Source organism: Phodopus roborovskii, unplaced genomic scaffold (genome assembly GCF_943737965.1).
Source record: "Phodopus roborovskii unplaced genomic scaffold, PHOROB, whole genome shotgun sequence".
NCBI classification, from domain to species: domain Eukaryota; kingdom Metazoa; phylum Chordata; class Mammalia; order Rodentia; family Cricetidae; genus Phodopus; species Phodopus roborovskii.
In genome coordinates this window covers 5206609-5228510 of record NW_026125546.1, presented here as the reverse complement: position 1 = coordinate 5228510, position 21902 = coordinate 5206609, and the positions used below count along the sequence as shown (strand labels likewise).

General features: G+C 38.2%; 1 protein-coding gene across 2 annotated transcripts; it reads right to left on the bottom strand.

Annotated features, from left to right (window-relative positions):
- Positions 1–12416: 12416 nt before the first annotated feature.
- On the bottom strand, positions 12417–17212 carry Tfpi2 (tissue factor pathway inhibitor 2). Of its 2 annotated transcripts, XM_051177187.1 has the most exons (4): positions 17103–17212; positions 16720–16902; positions 14293–14472; positions 12417–12649 (listed from the first exon to the last, which is right to left on the bottom strand). In XM_051177187.1, exons 1-4 carry the CDS (start codon positions 17188–17190, stop codon positions 12432–12434), a joined length of 669 nt encoding a protein of 222 aa, XP_051033144.1. In that variant the 5' UTR covers positions 17191–17212; the 3' UTR covers positions 12417–12431. The 2 variants fall into 2 exon arrangements, with proteins under 2 accessions (XP_051033144.1, XP_051033145.1); XM_051177188.1 differs by lacking the exon at positions 14293–14472.
- Positions 17213–21902: the final 4690 nt, after the last annotated feature.

Genomic DNA, 21902 nt, shown 5'->3' with positions numbered 1-21902 from the left:
AATTTGGGGTGATGCTAACCAAACAACTGAAAGACCTATATAAGAACTTTGAGTCTTTAAAGAAAGAAATTAAAGAAGATACCAGAAAATGGAAAGATCTCCCATGCTCTTGGATAGGTAGGATCAACATAGTCAAAATGGCAATCTTGCCAAAATTAATCTACAGATTCAATGCGATCTCCATCAAAATCCCAGCACAATTCTTCACAGACATTGAAAGAACAATACTTGACTTTATATGGAAAAACAAAAGATCTAGGATAGCTAGAACTTCCAGAGGCATCACTGTCCCTGACTTCAAGCTCTATTATAAAGCAAATAAAAACGACTTTGAGATACCATCTTACTCCTATCAGAATGTCTAAAATAAAAAACATCAAAGACAGTTTATATTGGAGAGGATGTGGAGAAAGGGGTACACTGCTCCACTGTTGGTGGGAGTACAAACTCTTACAGTCACTTTGGAAATCAGTATGGCATTTCCTTAGGAAAATGGGAATCAGTCTGCCTCAAGACCCAGTAATTCCACTCTTAGGCACATACCCAAAAGATGCACATTTATACAACAAGGACATCTGTTCAACTATGTTCATAGCATCATTATTTGTAATATCCAGAACCAGGAGGCAACCTAGATGCCCCTCAACTGAAGAATGGGTGGAGAAAATGTGATACTACTCAGCAGGAAAAAAACCTAGAATCTTGAAATTCACAGGCAAATGGATGTAACTAGAAGAAACCATCCTGTGTGAAGTAACCCAGTCACAGAAAGGCAAGCAAGCATGGTATGTACTCTCTCATATATGGATTTTAAACACAGAGCAAATGATCACCATTCTACAACCCACACTGCCAGAGAAGCTACAATCCACACTGCCAGAGAAGCTAGGAGAACCCAAAGAGAGGCATACATGGTCCCCTGGGGAAGGGGAAAGGGACAACTGGGCATGGGTGAGCTAAAAAGACAGCTGTGCTTAAATGACACCCATATCCTTCCTTCAGCACAAGAAACAAGTCATTTGTTCTACGTGGGCCTATTTCCCGTTGAAAGATAGTGGATTGTACTGGTGTCTGAGCAACGCAGCCCCATCAAGCATAGAGAACTGTAAGTGATCAAGGAGAAGCTGCTCAGTATGCACCTTGCTACATAAAAGGGTCAGCCAGCACCAGAGACAGAGAAAGGAGGCTTCCTCCTAATTCTGAGGTTAGTTATGTGGAGCTATCATTTGTTACAGAAAATGTCCCCTAGTTTCACAGTAATCTGATGCTAGCCAAAAGAAATGCAGGAACTCTCAAAGACTGCCACTTAACTTTCCATCAGCCTTAATCATAAAATCTAGAAAAAAAAAGAAAGCAGAGCATACTTTGATAAAAATAAATGAATAGGGACTGATGCTACCTACATTATTTTCACTGTTTAGTGATAAACTTCATACACTCCCAATGATAACATTTCAGAAGAATATGTAAGCATTGTGAAAACTGAATTAGTAGAATGGTATTTTTCAACTTGACAAATAAATTCTAAAAATTACCTTGACAGAGAAATAAGACACTGACATTATCGTAAAATCATTAAAAGTTCTTGGAAAAGAATAAACACCTGCCAGTAGTCTCCTTTCTAAGAAGGACAAATACCTGTACTCTAGCAATTAAATGTTGATTTAATATCTCTTGGCTTCACATAATTTTAAAATGTTGTGCTTTTAAAGAACAAACAATTTATGTTTAGGGTTAGACAAGCCTTGATTATTAATTCTAAGAAATAACATTTACACATAAAATCTGTGTCATAACATTATATTTCACAGATAGCAAATTATTAAAAAGATGTAAAATGGTTCATAAACTCATCTAAAATGTAAACTATCTGAAACACATTTGGTTTCAGCATATAAGAATTAAAATGGTAATAGACCAGCATTCACTTACATCTAATAAGCTCAAGAAATAGAGGGCTAGGAATATATTCTTGAAATTAAAAATACCAATGAGCCACCTCTCTGTGTAAAAAATGTAGATACAGTTACCTTAAAAGATTCACTTAAAAAAACATTGTAGAATATGAATTTGCTGGGACAATTATAATGCTGTGCTTTAGACGAAAAATTCCCAAGAGAGGGTGGGTAAGAACAGACAGCAGACCTCTTCAGTAGCAAACATGAAGAGAGTCTGCTAAGCAAACGATATAAGATTAATATGAGATTAACATCCATTTCAGACTCAGAGGGGAGCAGCTGGGCTCTGCTACAGTCTCCCCTTCCAGGGTCATATCAATTTGTGCCTTTGCTAAAGAATCTATTAGCATCAAATACTAGCTAAGCTAAGGTTACAAACACATGCAAGGGTTAAGGAGCCCGGGCTTTGAAGGCAGTTTGAATGTACATTTTCTATTCTGCATGCATTCAGAGGTATGAATATAAAAATCAGACCAAACTAAAAAAAAAAAAAAAAAAAAAAAAAAAAAAAAAAAAAAAAAAAAGATAAAATAGATCCATGGATCATTTTAAAACTTTAAAGATTATTTTAATTTTAACAAATTGCTTAAGACACCCATTTTTCCCAGTGTAATAGGCAATACATGCATGAATAATAATCTCTTCGTGTCCCTACCAGGTTATCAAGATCCATAATGAGATCTAATGAAACCACTTGTAACTTAAATTTAGATGAAAACTGAGAAAAGGAAAAGCACAAACCTCAGTTTACTTTTAATGTGAAAATAAAAGTAAAGATTGTGTAAAAAGACAGTTGTTGGAGTACAAATGACCAGACTCTTTTCAAGGTAAAGCAGGTTTTACTGTGACTTCTTGGTCTGGTGGATCAGAAAGACAGCTATCACCAAGTTTCAAGGAGGGGAGAGGTTTGGACATTCCAAGGTCAGATACAGCAGCTTTGGGGAGGTGTTGCTGAGAATGGTAGGGAGAATGACCTTGAAGAAGTAAACATCCCTTGTAGTGAGCAGAAAGAAGGAAGAAAGCGGTGGAGACTGAGGATCTCAGAGGAAATAAAAAACCAAACCAAACCAACCAAACAACAAACCAAACACACACACACACACACACACACACACACACACACACTCACACACACTCACTCACTCACTCTCTCTCTCTCTCTCACTCACACACACACACACACACACACACACACACACACACACACACACGATGATGCACCAATTCCTAAAAGGGTCACCATTCCGTAAAGACATTACTTCTATGTACCACTAAAGAGAGCTTATTTGAACTAAAGCCTAGTGAGTCAATTCCCACTCCAAAGGACCATTAGCTATTCCTGATCAAGGAAAATTCAAGAGACTTTAGAACAAACAGAAATTCACATGCCCTCCTCATATGAAACTGCTCTTATAAAAAGAAAGAGGCACATTTGTTACGTTAATGAAAATATTTCCTTAAAGCATAAAAGAAAATTGTGACACACTGTGAAGTTAATACCCTTCCTTCATAATAGCACTTTAAAATTGATTTTTCTTTGAGGAACAAAGAAAATTTCAACAGATGCTTCAATGTAGAAATAATCTTTTTAAAATATTCACAATTTAATAAGAAAATAACAAACAATTTAAGAATGATTTTAGAAATTACAAATCACTCAGAATACAGTTAATCATACTACTTACAAATACAAAACTAATAATCTAAATAAAATACAAATTCACCATTATAAAGAAGAACCATACTGAAATAGGTATATTAGAAGAACTTTTATGTATATTTCCACAGTTTTAATGGCTATAAACCACATAGTCATGTTCAATTGTCCTACAGACTTTCACTGTTGTAAATAAATGTAGTTGATTTTTGTGAATTTAATTCATATCTTTCTACTTTAAAGACTTGTAAATTCTAACAGGACTTTTTTATGGTAAACTCTAGATGTATATAAAATATAAGTTCATGACGTCTGAAAATATGGCTAAAGTCACTTCCTCTTTTGATTTGGATGTTTTGTGAATAAGTGTACTAAAATTTCAGCAAAGCACATACAAATAGAAAAACTAGAAATTCTTCCACCAGATCATAGAAAAACACTTGTCTGTTTTCATCCTGTGATGATAGTCTCTTGTGAGCTTTATATAAATGGATTTTATTACACTGAAATATTTCTTTTGATAACTACTGGTTAAAATTTGCATAATGTAAGGCTACCAATATTTGCAAATAGTTTTTGTGCATCTATTTAAATGATCATGCAGTTTTACCATTCATTTAATCAGTAAAATCTATCACTGTGATTGTGAAGATGTAGGCAAAGGTATATATACAAAAGGTATAATTATTACTACAGCTAGTAGGTAAGCCAATAGTCTTCCTACTATAAAAAGTCAGGAACAAAAGTAAGGAAAATTACTATGGATAAATAATGATAATGAATATGTTGCAAAAGTAGTTGTAATTTTTGACTTTAGTGAGTTCAGTGTGAAGGAAGAAGTGGTTAGTGCTTGCAACTTTTATCGTGTAAGATAACTATGAGTTATCTTACACGAATCTGTTGGTAACCACAAATGAAATGGTGTAGAAGTTACACACACACACACACACACACACACACACACAAAATGAAAGGAACAGTTCTTTTAATAAATAGAACTGGAAAAATGGGTATCCATATAAAAATAATAAATTTGGATCCTGGTGAAATCTACTTAAGAATGATTAAGAACAGAAAAAATTAAAGTTGTAAAACTCCAGGGGTGAGGAGAAGACTCATTGAGCAAAAGATTTGCCAGGCAAGCCCAAAAACCCTGAGATCCCAGAACCACTCACCCCCACACACAAATAAATAAATAATAAGAGCATAGTGATATGTATCTGTATTCCCAATTCTAAGAAGATATAGACAAGAAAATCCTTGGAGTTTACTAGACAGCCAATTTAGAAGATCCAGCGAACTTCAGGCTCAGTGAGAAAACATCTCAAAAAATAGACACAGATTAAAGAAGAAGCCACCAACCATACCTACACACACATACATATGGATTGGCACACACATAAGAGCATTACATGTGCCACACACATGTTTACACACACACCCCACACAAAGCTATACAATTCTGAGGAGAAGCACAAGGTGGGTGATCTCCTTGGAGTTGGCCTCAGAAAAAATTTCTCAGATACCACCCCAAAAACTCAACCAATAAAAGAAAAAAAAAAGAATGATTAGGACAAGAAGGGCAAAAGCAAACTAAAACATTTATGCACAGCAAAGGAAACAGTGAAGGGACAAAAAGCCATTCTGTGTGTTGGGATAAAATTAGTGTGTATCATATATCTGCTATGTGGCTGTATCCAAACCACATGGGAGAACATACAACTCATAGCACAACTAAAATAGGCAAAAACCTTGGACAAATATTTCCCCAAAGAAGCTATAAAACAGTCAACAGTAAAATGAATGTTCCAGATCGCTTTTGAAGGAGAACACAATAATCAAAACCACAATGAAACATCGCCACATTCCCATCCCTTAGCTATTACCTAAAAGTCCAGAAATGGCAAGTTCAGGGAAGGGGCAAAGGAAAGGAAAGTGTAACACACCTTGGTAATGTTTGTTGGTGAAATCATTACAGAGAGCAGGATGGAGGCTCTTCAAAGGAATTGAAAATATAACTGGCAGTAATCCCTCTTTCGGACATGTTCTCAGAAGAAATGATCTGAGTACCATATGGACACAGCCAGATACCACTGCTCATGGCTGTATTATGCACAGCAGCCAATGCAGGGAAACAATATGATGAGTGGTGAAACTGTGAATATATGTATGTCTGTCATCTGTCTATCTAGTAAGATACTCAGCTCTGAAAATGGGAATCTGCCATTTGCACTGTTGGTCTTAGAGGACATAAGGGAGGGAGAGACAGAAAGAAAAATGCTACACGATCACACTTACATTGGCAACTGGCACACACACAGATATCAGAGCCCAAACAGTGATTAGCAGGGATAAAGGGGAGGGATGGGAAAGACTTTAAGCAGTGGGTAATATCTTGCAGTTACGTGGGATAAACAACCTAGGGATCTAACACATGGCAAAAAGGATTATAGTTGGTTGCACTGTGCATATAAAATTGGCTAAGAAACTTATTTTGGGAACAGCTATCAGGAAAAAAGGTAGCCATGGAGGTGATAGCTATGGTAATTATTTAAGGATAGCTATATAAAAAACATTATGCTGTACAATTTAAATTTACACAGGAACAAGTTTAACCTCTACAATGATTTTTGGAAGCATCAATTAAAACACAGATTAAAAAGACATTTTATCACAAGGAAGTGATTCATTTTCTGATACCCATTATATTTGACATTTTTGAACAATTGTAGTTGGGAACAAACCAATGTAATTTATTAGCACACAGTCATGTAGATGTAGCTCCACACCTAGTGATTTATACCTCAAAAAAAAAAAAAAAAAGGAAGGAAGGAAGATATGCACTTGTTAACTACTTGGTAAAATTCTGTATTGCCTCATTTTTGTCTTTATCTCCTTTTATACATAGTATACAGGGAATGGGATAATACGTCTGAAAACAGAAAACCTGTTAATTTTGCATGTAAAACTGATTTTTATTCCCAATCACACAATATGGGACTTTTACTGACTTGATTTCTGTACATCAGGAGGGTGAGAGCAACCCTTTACAAAGGGATCTAATTTCTACACGAGCAAACAACACAAGCAAAACAGCGTCTGACATGGGTCCATGGGCCTTTATGGTTCCACCCAGCCAAGACATCTGTTACAGTCTCTTGCAGGTTTGCATCTGATTGTTCTGGGATTTTTCCATCAGCCCTGATACTGCCCATGAAGGCAAGTTTTCCTGAGTGAGTCTCCATCCTAACCTTTCTGAGTCATCTTTTACCAAGTGTATCTTTAGTGACACCATCATGTAATACACTGAGCTAACTGTCCTTGAAGTAATCTGTAAATGCCATCCCCAGCCTCCTATACCAAAACCTCTGGATACACAGCACATTATCATACAAAAAAAATTGAGAACCACATTTACAAAAACTAAGCTCAGTCTCATGCTTTCAGATTTTCAGATAATTTAGTTCTAATGAATTATGGTTAAAGGTGATGCCAGAATTGAGAAGAATTTGTGTCTAGGATACAGGATGGTCTACTCATTAGCACCATAGAAATGACCTGGAGACTAGTGTAAGGATTTAATGGGAAAATGAGACTGGTGAGATGGCTTGTGGGAAATGTGCCCACTGAGCAAGCATAAAGACTTGGGTTCAGGTCCCCAGAACTCATGCTAAAGTGCTCTCTCTCTCTCTCTCTCTCTCTCTCTCTGTCTCTGTGTGTGTGTGTGTGTGTGTGTGAGTGTGTGTGTGTGTGCGTGTGAGCGTGCATGCATGTGTGTGTGTGTGTGTGTGTGTGTGTGTGTGTGTCCTGTGTGTGTGTACGTTGAATTTCTAGAGCTTATTGGTCAGCCAGCCTGTACAAAGTGATGCACCTCAGTAAAAGATCCTCTCTCAAAAAATAAGGTGGAGAATGATCAAGAAAGTAGTGTGATGTCCACCTTTGTACATACTTGCATAAACATGAACTTATATGTACAACTCACACACATACACACATGCATGATTTAATATATAGAAAACCATTTCAGAGTTTTAACAAATGAATAGACTGATCAGATATTTTTTCTGTGAAAGTACCTTGGCACTAGTACAGATAATTAGATGTGAAGCGGTCCTCATCAGCAAGGCAATCAGATTGTTTTGATTTTCCTAGAATAAGAGAAGAATGGCCATAACAAACTTAAATACATATACTTGATAGATAATTGCTAGTGACTGAAGAGAAAATAAATTATTCTGAGTGATTCTGCTTCTCATGTTTGCTTATCTCCACAAACTCTAACGTATCATAATACACAGATACTTTTAAAGTAGACCTTAGCACTTTTATGTTTCCACGTATTTTTTTTTTTAATTTTTGAAAGACACATTTTCATAGAAGCACACGCTTGTGAAGATCATTCTTGCCACCATAATGGAGTTCACCAGGCTGAAAGAGGATTTTGTTTTCTCCATTGTTATCCTAGGGGTTTATTCCCAGTTAAACCATCGTGAAAATTTCTCCAGCCCAAGAACAAACATGGACAGGATAAAATCATTAGTTAATAATCTACAAGGCTTGGAGGCAAGATGAATACTTGGGGATAGCATAGCACAAGTAATTGGAAGCTCTGTGTCATTTTCCATGGTAGTTACAAATGTTTGTGATAAAGGAGATACAAATCATAACATAGACTACTTTAAATAAACACCTTATGCCTTTTGTTTAAGTATGCCTGGGTAGTATATGCATGCACTGGCATGCGCATAGTGTGTGTGTGTGTATGTGTGTGTGTGTGTGTGTGTGTGTGTGTGTGTGTGTGTGTGTGTTGTGTTAAAAAGGAGACAGCCGTTCTAATTAGTCGGCCTGGTGAAAACACAATGGGGAGGTATTCTCACTCCGACAATGAGTGGTAAGAAGGAATTTCCTTTTGCATGGAGGGTGTACCATGATGGCTTCAACTTTCCTTCCCCCTTTTGAATTTAAAATTACTTTATTTTTAGTGCTTAATTGTTAGATAATGGTTATACTTGACATGTTTTAAATGAAATGGCAGAGGCCTGAGCCTCTACGTGTGAATGGCTGTACAAGTTCTGCCAAGTGATGCAGAAGAGATGTGTGCACATAGGTTGTGTTGGGATCTTGATCTCCTAAGGACTTTGGCTATAGGGTGGTAATGACACCAAATACATCAGGTTCCTTATGGAGAATCTAGAAACTCCCAGGATTCCTAAAGGCTCTGCATTTCTCAGTCTACAACCCAAAAGCATGAAAGATTCTTTTGTTATCTCTATGCTTTATAATCACTGAAGAGTTACAAGCACAGCCTTTACCCAAACAAAAGTTTGTAATAGCTTTTTTTACTTTTTCTTGTTGCTAAGGTATGGGTGTATTTCCTTGCTACCCCACCCCCTTTTAAAAATATGATCAACTGGTGACACCAGAGTGTTTCATAGAAAACCAGATTTGGTTGAACACTTACCTGACTTCTGCTAACTTGCTTATCTACTTTCAATATTTTTTTTTTACAATAGGTAAATTTGATTACAAGTTCTAGCATCTTGACTAGGGGTCTCATTTTTTTCTTTTGTGTGTGCATGTGTTTGTAAGTAACTATATATGCACATTTGTTCAGGTGCATGTGTGTGTGCTTTATAGATGTGCAGGTTCTTATACATTTATATGTGTTTAGGTATTAGGTCCTTATTTTCTTTGATGCTCATATTGTCTTCCTTTATGTCAGTGTGAGCTACTTAATGTTACTCTTCTGTTTTTCTAACATAATTCATCATCTTTTGATTCCTTCCTTGAAATTTAGACCAACACAGCCCAGGTTCCTCGGAATAGTTCTTGTGTCAGACTTGGGGTTGGGGACTTCTCCTAAGAGTGCTAATTCTTTTTAATAAAATGTAATATTAGGAGAACACAATGTGAGGAGCAAGTGTGCTTAGTGCTACTTGTCAATTATTTAAGGAATTTTAGTGGAAGATAGGAAATAGCATGTATCTTAAAAGAAACATGAAGTCTTGCTCAAAATAATGCTTTTAATTCAAACTTTGGGTCAGGTGGGGATGGGAAGAGCAGGAACCAGGTGGGATAGAGGGAGGGGTGAAGAGAGAGTGCTGGGAAAGACAAATGGAATCGCAGAGAGATGTAGAAACCTCGTGCAGTGGAAATTCCCTGGAATCTTCAAAATTGACCCTGGTGAGGACTCCTACTCATGAGGGATACAGAGGCTGAACAGGTCATCTTCTATAACCAGGAAAAGCTTCCAGACATGGGGGTCAGAGTCCACCCCAATTATCATCAGAGAGGTGTCATCCAGCAACTGACAGGAGCAGATGTAAAGACACAGCCAAATACTAGGTGGTGCCCAGGGAACCCTGTAGATGGGCGGGGGGTGGGGTGGTGGAATCTCAGGAACCATAGGTCAAAGACACCAGGAGAACATGGCCCACATAATCAACCAAACAAGTCTCACAGGAGATCACAGAGTCTGAATCAACAATCATGGACTCTGCATGGGTCTGAGCTGGGACCTCTGCATAGATGTTATGGTTGTGTAGCTGGGTGTTCTTATGGAGATTCTAACAGTGAGAGTAGGGGGGTTATCTTTGACACCTTTGCCTTCTCTTGGACCTTGTCTTCCTACTAAGTTGCAGTGTCCAGCTTTGATATGTGAGCTTTTGCCTAGTCGTATTATAACTTGTTATGCTGTGTTTGGTTGATACTCCCGGGAGGTCTGTTCTTTTTCTTGAAGGGAAACGGGAGAAGAGTGGGTCTGGGGAGGAGAGAAGGGGCTGGCAAGAGTGAGGGACGGGGAACTGTGGTTAGGATGTAATGTATGAGAGAATAAAAGAAAGAAGGGGGTGGAAAGATTTGTATTTAATTTTTAAATGTATGCTTCTACATATTTTTCTCTTGAAAGTATTGAATATATAGTACCATAATTTTCCTATAATTAATCACAGTAAGAGAGTGTTTCAATACTGTCTCTGATTTCCTTAGAATTTTGGACCCTTGGGTTGTTCTCTGCCAAAGATTTGTGGTCATGTACTGGTTCTGAAATCCACCCAAACTAAGACTATTATCTCTTTTTGTACTTACTGTTCATTACTTGCCTGGGTTTTGGCTACATTTTTTTCAGTGTTCGAAAAATGCCTAATTTCTTTCCTTTAACTTGTTTAAACTTAGGTAAAATATAAAATGTTCCAAAGTCAAAACTACAGAAGGATCGTTTACCTCAAATGTATCTCATGTCCATTAACTCTTTGCTGCCTCCATCCTGTTCTAGATAATCACTTTCAACCTGTCAGTATCTTCTGTGATTTCTGACAATGTGTATGTTGTATTCTTGCTGTCTAGTCTCCATTTCCTCACTGTGTTCTTGGGTCTGGTTATGCTCACACACAGACACCCTGCTCATGGCTCACGTGTCACTTGTCCAGCCAATCTCATTCATACATCTAGTTTGTTTCCCGTTTTCTGCATCAGCCAGTCTTCTCAAGCACACCTGTCTTTTCGAAATAACTGTGATAGGTTTTCAGACAAGCACCATCTTAGGCAGAGAGTGAATGATCTTGTAATTTTGCTAAAGAGTTACTTTTAAATGTTCAATTTACTAGAAAGACATACTACAGTTTTTGATTTTCCTTTTACTAAGAAAGAAAAACACTGCCTTCTTGTAATCCCACTTTAAAACATAATTTACTTGTGAAATTCAAGTTACCAAATCATATATGCATTTGGTGCAGGATACATGTTACAGGTACACAGATCATTGTTCTCCAAAATGTTTTGTCTGAGGAAATAATCCAACACATATTGTCAAAGAGATAGCTAACTTGTCAGGTATGGAAAAATAAAGAGACATAGAATTGCATTTGCAATTATTTTTTTTCTAGGAAAATGTTTATGTTTTCCTAAGTTAACTCACAGTTTAAATCCTTCCAATAATAATTATAACTTGAAATAACTGCTCTCCATAATCATATTGCAATCTGACAAGATAGGAATTGAAGTACACTTGGCAAGGTATAAGTAATACCATTAGGTTGATTGTTTAAAGTGTTCACAAATCAGTAACTTGTCTCTTGGAGCCTAAAATATAATCCAAACATAAGTTGGCAATGATATGGTTTTGCCACTCTTGTTCATTCTCATATATGTAAAAACTGCACAATTATATTGTCTTTCCCAATTTTAGTAACCATTGTTCTCTGAAATTAGGGCTAACTCCTCCAAGAATTTGGCTGAGTCATGTTCACATTCATTCTTGATAACTGAAACATTTGGATAGTACATTAAAAAAGTGTCATTTCACATTTGGAAAGTGGCTCATTAAGAATAAAAATATATAGGTTTTAAAAAGTAACATGTCAGTAAAATCAGATGCGCAAATGACTAATGATTTGTTTTCTCAAGTATAAGAAAAGCTTAAAAACGTGGCTTCCAACGTCTGTTCTTTCTTCTGATTCTGAAACCACTTCCTGTCTTCCGTTTTTTGGACATCTTTGAGGCTAAAGACAATAAAATAACAATTAACACCATATGGCTTTACTCTGATGCTCACTGTAAATCAATTTTCCCAGAATGCTTAGGATCTCCCTTTATTTTATCTATCCTGATTATAAAGTCAGTTCAGCTCATCAGGCTTTCAGTTTCTAATGGTGTACATTTGAAACTGGGAGGCCTTGACTATTGTCTGCTACAGCTGGCCAGTATATGTCTCTGACAAACCAAATTAGAACACAAGTACTGTCTTTGTAGGATTAGTCTAGAAGTGACCATTTGGCAATAGAAAAAATGGATATTGAAAATACAGTTTTCCTTTTGAATTATTCAACACCTTTGCCTGATGACTGAATAGGAAGAGCTTTACTACCTTTGATGCAAACACGGTCACAATCATCCAGGTAATAAAAGTTATTTTCATTCCCACCACAGCCAGTGTAGGTGAAGGTCTCACAGGTTTTGTTTCTTGAATTAAAATAATAGCGCGTCACATTGGCAGCACAAAGGCCTTCGTCTCTGGGACTGGAGCAAAATGATGGAACTTCATAAAAAGGAAAGAAATTAGAAATGAAGTAATACCAAACTAAGATATGGTGATAGTTATTAGTGGGCTAGCGGAAGAAAATCCCAAACAGGCCTCATTCTGAAACTGAATAAAAAATAAAACTGAATCATAAAAAAAAAAAAAAAAAAAAAAAAAAAAGGTGTGAAGGTGTGCCTCAGGTTATTGGGGAGGTAATGTTACCTGCTTCATTTTCACCTTTCTATCTTTTATTAATTTAAAAATTGAATGTTTATATATACTATATGTTTATATCACTGTCTATCTCCCCCAGTTAACACTGCCCATATCCATCCTTCTTAATTTCATAAGCTAACATAATACTTTCTGAGGTTGTGTCACCTAATCTAACTTGACATGCCAAAATAGGCAAAGTTTCAAAGGACAGTGTGTGGCATACTTTGACAAGCTCTCTTGGGCTGGTACCAACCCCTGGAACATTTACATACATTCAATACTTAATTCTGTATGTTCTACACAGAGGCCTTTCACAGACTGCCAAAGAAGACTTCAGGATTTAACTTTTTAAGAAAGATCTATGTGTCTTTGTTATATCTGGTGGAAGTGGCTGAAGAAGGAAAGTAGGACACAAAAACCACTCTGATATAATTTGTAATTATCAGAGTGTACAGAAGTTTTACCAGTTTTAATCCTATTTATGCCACTGTCTCACACAAAAGTACCTCCAAACACTTCTGATGTCTTGGCATTTATTAGTGTATATTGGTATAAAAATTGGTTCCAATATGGCTTCCATGTATATATCCCCCATCACGTTCCCCACCTGTCATCACCAACACTACTGCTTCATTTATTTGTCTCAGAGAGTACCTGCTCCCTCTTCATACGCAGATATAGTCATGAAAATACGAGAAAAAAAAGCATTATGCCCATCCTTGTTCTACCCTTCTATCCACTGGATGCCTTCCTCTATTTTTTATATATGAATTGAAGATATGGTTAGTACAATATGAATATCCATAATTTGAAAAATACTTGGGACCAGAAGTGTTTCATATTTTAGGGTTTCTCAATTTTAGGAGCATTTGCATATACATAATGAGATAAGCACTTTGTGTTGGGATAAAATTCTAAATAAGAAGTTCATTGTGTTTCACATCCACCTTCTTTGCAGGATTTGAAGACAATTTAATGCAATAACATTAGTGTGCCCACTTTTTGACTATTACTCATCAGCTGAGGTCAAGTATGGACATTTCCATTTGTGAAGCAAGGTTAGTGCTAAAAAGTTTCTGATTTTCAAGTTTTTCACATTTCAGAGTTTCTAATTAGAGGTGGTCAATAGGTGTTCTCCAGAAACAAGAGAAAAGATAGCAACATTTTGTTAATGGCTTTGTAAAAGTCCAGCCTTGAGAATTTTGCACATCATTATTAACCTTCAGCTTGTACCCACACATGGAAATATAAAGACATAATGTTTCCTTCAGGGCAGTAGCTGTGAACACTGACACAGTCTAGGTTTGAGTCCCAAGAAACATACACAAGCACATGCAATATCACATAACTGTGCAATTCCTGGCATGAAAACCATGGAATTTCAGATCAGATTATTGATTTTTCCCATAAAACCTCAATGGAAGCACCACAATTAAAGCACTCACCTTTCCTTGGTTCACAGAAGTCCTTACAAGTATCTTCATCAGGGAATATGTTCATAGTCGTGCTACACAGATTAGGCTTAAGAGTTTCACATGTCATGGTACTCAGATTGAAGAAAGACTGCACATTGGGTTTATCACAGGGATATGTTTGGGTTTCTAACCGACAAACTGTAGGAACTTCTGGAGGGAAGGGAGAGGTAATAAAATATGTCACTCAAAGAAGTCTTTTCTGGCCCCCAGTCCCAAATAATGACATGGAGACTTCTTATCAATTATAAAAGCTTGGCTTTTAGCTTAGGCTTGTCTCAACTAGTGCTCATAACTTAAATTGATTCATTTATATTAATCTATGTTCTGCCACATGGCATCATGTCTGTTACACCTTGCATCTCCTGTTTTCCCTCCACCTGGCTGGCAACTCCAACCGTCTTCCAGGAGTGTGTTCTGTCCCAGGAAGTCCCACCTATACTTCCTGCCTAGCTATTGGCCAGTCAGGTTTTTGTTACACCAATCACAGCAATACACCCTCACATAGTGTATAAATAATCCTCCCACAACAGTCTTCCTTGGCTACTATCAAGAAAATAAACAAGTGCTATAAGGATTTCTGGCAAGAAGAATGGCCATGTATTCATTGCTGATAAAGTAAACTGGTATAGGCACTCTGGTAGTCAGTGGTGGGGGATTCTCCAAACAAAGAAATAGAACGATTATGTGACCCCATTATATCCCACTCAAGTGTATACCTAAAGAGCTTGGGTGTACACACAACAGAAATAGCTTCATATGTATGTTTATTCCTGTACTCTTCATAATAACTAAGGAACAGAGACACCCTAGCTGCCCAACAACAGATGAATCTTTAAATAAGTGTGGTTGAATGTACAAGGGCATGTTTTTCAGATGAATGTCATGATGAAGCCATGATGCTTCCAGAGAAATGAGTGAAGCTGGAGATCATCATGAAAAATGAACCCAGCCACACTCAAAAGGACAGACACCACATTTTTCCTCTCATATGCAGAATCGAGGCTGAAGTTTATGTGTGATGAAAGTGGAAAGGTGGGACAAAGGGGGCGTGGAAGAAAACTAGCAGTGGGAAGGGCAAAGAAAGTGTACAGAGGGCAAGTGGTGTGAGAGCTGAGGGTGTGACTGTTTTGGAAAGAAAGGCCCTGCAAAGCATGGGTCCTGGGGGAAGAAGATAAAGTTCCATGACACATGTTTGAATGAGCCTAAGAAAGCCCAGTGTTTTGTATGCTACCCTCAGAAATTAATAAGACGACAACAGAAATCAAAACAGCCTTCTAAGAAGTACTTTCAAAACGTTCTGTTCTGAAACTACTGGGGGACGATAATCTTATTTCATACTAGAACAATCTTATTTCATACTAGAAGAGTTAAATTCCAAAAGTCTGTCCATTCATCAGAAGGTAAGCTTTTAGACATCTTATGAGGTCTGACTCAGCAGTAACATGGCTTTCAAGATCATCAGAAAGACTGTTCTTTGATCATTTCTGCATCAAGGTTTATTCACAACAATACACACATTTCTTCCCAGCTAAGTACATTGGTGGCCAAAGCCCTGTATCATCCTTAATAGATATAATAATAAAATAATAATAACAGACTCATTATATTTAGCTATCATGATGATCCACTAACCCAAGCATCTGGTAACAAAAGTAAAGTTATATAATGAGTGAAATCACACTTCAAATAAGAACCATATGGAAGGGTACAGAAGGGTACAGCAGTGTCAAAGACCATATTTATAGAACTAATAATATATACAGAAGCATATTCATGCCCCCTCCCCTGCATTTATGATGGCCTAAGATGGGCTAATACATCCTTCCCAAAGTTTATGCAGGCACTGCATTGCAATGGAATCTGGTAGTGAGATGAACTGTTTGTGGTTGTGGATTTAGGGTTACTTTGGGGAAACTTAAAAGTAACCATGTGGGAAATGGGTACAAAGTCCCACCCCTAACTAAGGAGCTGATGTTGGGGCAAAGTCAGTTTTCTTTAAAAGCAGTGAAGGCCACACATCCAAGAGTATATGGACAGCATGAACTCTACTGGTGTTACAGGAAGCACAAATTTGTGTGAGTAGGAAAGGGCATGTGGATCTGAAAGAAACGAGCTGAAAATGATCACAACACGTTTTCTGAAATTCTCAAAAAACAAAAGAAAACAAAACAAAAAAACAAAAACAAACAACAAACCCAACCAACCAAACAAACAAATAAACAAAAAAACTAATATCGAACGGGAGTGGATGGGGGAAGAGCCAATGAAGTTTTTTAGAACTTTGGAAACTTTAGGATAAAAGTTAACAGATTCAACTAGATCTGGAAAATGAGCTGAGCCCTGACCCTCCCCTTGAGACAGACACTAGCTGAGTGCGATGCACCCCAGAACACTTACTCTCGATATTCCCACAAGTGTGTTCACAGAGTTCCAGACTGTGGAAATTGTTTGCGTTGCCCAGGCAGCCTCCGTACTTGAATTCTCGGCATGTCTGCTGGTTCCTATCATAGTAGAACCTGGGGATAAGGGCCCGACAAGGTCCCTTCTCCAAGGGCAAGAGGCAGATCTCTAAATTATTCCCTGTAATCAGAAGGAGAGCAACAGGACAGAAGGTCAGATTTGGTGCCTGACAGGGACTGGAAGGTCTGGTTCCAGAGCTCATCAGCAGAAGTTTCTGCACGACTTCCCTTGGTGGAGGCAGGGACCTGGAGACAGCCTAGCAAGAAAGACAGTCCCTGGGAGGCAGATGAAAAGGGTTAAGATGGGTCCCGAGCCCATACCTTGGGCGGATGCTGAAGCAAGACCGCCAGTGGAGCCCACCAGGAGCAGAGGCAGAAGAAACAGCGGCAGGGGCTTAGCAGGGTCCATTGTGCCTGGTGGAGCTGTGGCTCCCTGGGTGTGTGCAGAGAGGAGAGCGCCAGTTGCCACAGCCTTTAAGCAGACTGTCCCTGGACCCCCGACGGGGCGGAGCGCAAAAGTGTAACTGATTCATGCCTGAGGCAATGGCCATTCCGCCCCCGCACGCGCATTGTGTCCCAAGAGGAATTTCCCGGGAGTTGAGAAGTTGAGCCTAACTTCCAAACTTTCGCCTGTAGCCAGGGGGAGGGGGATACCCGAGGAATGCCTGTGTGTCAATAATGGGAAACTGGCTAGCCAGAGGGAAATGACCCACCAAGGATGGATTGCTCAATATGCCAATTTGCACCTTTGCCACAAAGAAACCTCAATCCCAGAGCACATTCAGTGAGGGCTGAGGGAAAGACAGATCCACTGTTCTTACCCAAGCGGGTTCATCACTATGGAATCTGAGACTGGTCATCTCTGTATCTATACATTGAATCCAGCAGGATGACACTCAGTAGAGGTTTGTACTCAGTAGAGTTTTTAAAGGTAGGGACTGATGGAATGTATTCCATGAGAAGTTACCACCCAAGTCAAGAATCACAATACATTTTATTTTCTTTTGAAACCATACCATGGATCCTAGGCTGGTTTTGAACTCACTATGTAGTCAAGGGTGATCTTAAATTTTTATTCTCTTGCCTCCATCTCCTCATCGCTAAAGAGTTAGAATTTTTATCATTCCAAAAGGTTCTTTTCTTTGAAGGCTGAGCCATGGCAGGGCAGCTGGCTGGCACTTTTGATTTCTGTGCCCATAAGTAAGTTTTGTCAGTTTTTAAATTTCATATGCATGAGATTGTAAAGAAGTAGCCTTTACTTTTATGCTTTTGTTCATTCTCTTCATTATTTATTTATTTATTTATTTATTTATTTATTTATTGAAACAGGATCTAATGTAGGACAGACTGACTCCCAATTGGCTATGTAGCAAAGGGCCTAATCCCCCTTAGTCTACATCGTCCTAAATGTTAAGACTAGAAGCCTATGACATTGCACCTGCCTTATTGTTTGTGTTTCTTCTCAACTATTTCTTTTTGTCATACATGTAGCTGTGTTCTCACTAGTGCAACTTTTACATCCAACATACAAATACCATGAAGTTTTAGCTTGTGAAGATGCTTTGTGGGAGATGTGGTTTTAGCCATTCTTGCTTAGAGAGGTATTAGATACTGCCACATCATTTCCAAGACGGTGGTTATGCTGTTTTATACACTGGCTGATGCTGAAGCTTTGGCCAACCCCTTCCCACATAGACATAATCAGCACAGCTAATAAAGTCCTCTATTCTTTAGAAATATTAAACTACAGCCAATGTTTTGCTTATATAACAGATATCAATGTTGAAAGTTTATACAAGGTTAATAGGGAAATTTGAGGCAAACTTTGAAAGGACTCTTGATAAATATGTCTTCCCTCCTGCCCTATTTTCTCTTGTTTATCTGACATTATCTAACAAATTCTTTATTTTTCCTGAAGATTCTAGGAGGAGTTTAAAGAAGATCTCTTTCATGTCTAGAAAATTCTGAAAACTACAGCAATAATCTGGGATATTTTGCACATTATAACTTGTCCTGTTTTCATTTGTCTTCATGTCAAAGGGGAGAGTCACATTCCTAAAAAGACTAGCCTGGTCTGAAAGTGCCCTTGGTGTTACTGATAACAGCAATTAAGAACAATAGTCAGAACTAACAAGGTAAATGCTTAAGCACCAACTGGGTGGGAGAAAAATGGAAAGAACAAAGGTGGGGGTTGTCTCACTTACTGATTTACATGTTGTGTTGGTGGCCAGTTTCAAGCCACCTCTGGAATGAGGAGTTGGGCAGAGGTGAGCATGATCTGTGAGCCAGCTCAGTGCATGCATAAATCTCTGAGATAGCCAACAGGTTCTGGAGGGCAATCAGCATGCTCCCACATTCTTGCGAGACTAGGATTAGTCCCTCCTAGTGCATTCCACAGGCTATCAGAGAAGGGGAATTTTAGTGACTATTTCGCCAGGCTCATGTTCTGAAGGAAAGCTAACTTCAAATTTAAGGATTCCTTTGTGAATACCATGAAATACATCTCTAAAATGGAGTACAATAAATGTCAAAGGCAGGACTGAATGAAAGTCTTCCCTCAGTGATGATGGCTGCCTTTTCTATCTCTTATTCTCTGCTACTGGGCCAGCTTTAGTCTGCTGTTGCTGGTATAAAATCTGAGCCTTTTGAATTGAGGCAGCTAATTTTTGTTCTTTGGAAGTTGGATGTGGTGTTGGGAAAATACTCTTGGAAATCAGAGATCTGGATTTTATTTCTTATTCTCTGAAACTCTCTGAGCCTCAGTTGCTTTTTCAATAAGAAAGGTACAGGGCTGTGTCAAGAAGTGTGATGCAGGTTAGATGGGATGGGGTCTAAACACAGAGAGAGATCTCTAGCTCCTTGTAGGATAGCACAGAGCCTGCTCACATCACACTTAACCAGATTCCCATTGGCAACCCTGACACTTATTATCACATAGTGTGTGAGCCTAGGTCAGGAAGCAGCAATAGGGACCAGCCTTGTGGGACTGAAAGTTATGGTCTTCTCATCAATACTCAGTGGGCTGAGCTCAAAGGGCACAACTTTTCATAGAAGGAGTCATACTGATTAGACATCGCCTTGCAGTGATTCCTAGGGAGCAAGCTTCTTAGCCAAGGAAGGGGTAGCACTCAGTCAGTACCCTCAAAGCAATGGACTGGGGGCTAAAATTGAAATTGAAGGGGTCTCATATTTCTCTGTAGTGTAACATCCTTAGGCACAGGGTAGAGACACTCTTGGTGTGCTAGTACTTTTCTCTGTTTCGTGCTAAATGGGATGAATCCTGAAGGTTGCTGTGACCATTGACTGAGGAACGAAAGTTGAACAAGAGGGATAGTTACAAGTCAGATTGTTAGGGAGGAATTTACTCCTTAAAATTGAAGAACATGTGTGTTTCATATCCATGAGAAGGATATCATCCGATGTAAAGGGAATCTCTGATTTTACAGAGCGAACACTTTGGGACATGTGGGAGGAGAAAAGTGACTTCCACAGCTGTGTGGAATGCCACGTCCTTGTCCTTAAAGCACTATCTAGGTCAAAAGGTTTCTACAAGCCCGAGGAGAACAGTTCTTTAGTCCAAAGTCAACAGGAAGTGGAAGGCTGCAAGGGAACTGGCAAAATGTCTTCCTGATTGACTCATTCTTACTATAGCAAGTGACAGTCACGGTGGTTGTAGCTAAAGAGACACTCAAAATAGTTTAGAATCCTGTAAAATATGTGTCACGGGGTTCTTATGATGTCACTATCATAAGAAACTAGAAGAATGTTGATTTTTTACACAGGCATAAACTGAGACAAAGAATCACCTAGTCATGTTTATAACCTATGGTTGCTTGTAGAGTTCAGTATTTAATGATCCACACCAAACCCAGGCTTGGAAGTTGGAAGAATACAGGGTCACTAAATACTGAGATTAAATAAATGCAAAAGATCTGGTGAAGTTCTGAGCCCTTGGGGACAGAGATACTTGCTCCTGAATCCTTTCACATTGACCTGGGCCATGACACACGAATCTGAAGGAAACTTGGACTGTATTGACACCTGCAGTTTGCAGTTCTTCTTTATAGGCTTTATAGTTGACTGAGAACTTACCGAAAGCACCGAGGCAACTGAGCAGTCTTTGTTAGATAAAAATGTGTAGGACCAGAGAATGATTGGAATTAATTGAACTATGTGACTTGGGCGTCATGCTATAACATCATTTTAAGGAGTTAAAATGTTAATGATTAGGAAGCAGGGAGGCCTTTCTACCTGTCAGTGAAAACTGTCAAAAGGAGATTTGAAGTCAGACCAGCAAGACGTAGGGAGGAGTTTACACATCTGCTGAGGAAGGCAGATAATAGCCTCTGAGAGATGGGAGTCAGGAAGGCTTGGTAAATACAGTGCCATCAAATAGGTATTTTCCCAGTGAGTCAGGCCAGATGGAACATAGTTTCTCTAATGTTCCCCTTGTGAGATGGCAAGTACATTTGAGAATATAATGTACCATGGATCCACCCAAAATGATGTACACTGCCTATGACTAATGTTTATCATTCCTGCTTTTTCTCCAGAGCAAGAGATAATGGAGTATATAATGTATCTCCAATTGTCATTCTTACAATCACTGAATAGAAATAATGTGGTTAAGTGTTTAGAATGTAATAAACTGTGTCCTAGTTGTTTGAGATAAGGAAGCAGAAACACTGTAGAGATGCTCTAGCACAACAGTACGCAGAGTTGAAAACTATACAAGCCAGGTCAGTGAAGTACCCTCAATAAAAATTTAAGAACATAATATATTCCAGATTTTTTTTATCAGTGAATTGATTTTGTTGGTCATTTTGGGTGCTTTATCTGAGTACATGTAATGTCTTGAGGACTGGACTCAAATATAAACTCAAATTTAATTTTTTCATATATAATTTATATGGATATACAGAAAGTAATCTTATACAGTATTTTAGAGTACTTGCATGTTAGTCTGGTGTGTACGTGTGTGTGTGAGGGAGAGACTATAATTTTACTTAGATGAAATCACATAAAAGTGTTTTCAAGATTTTGCTTTTTGAACAAAGGAAAGTGATGTATTTAATTAAGAAAGAACTGTCAAATAAGTAAGGACAAGTATGAAAATGTGAC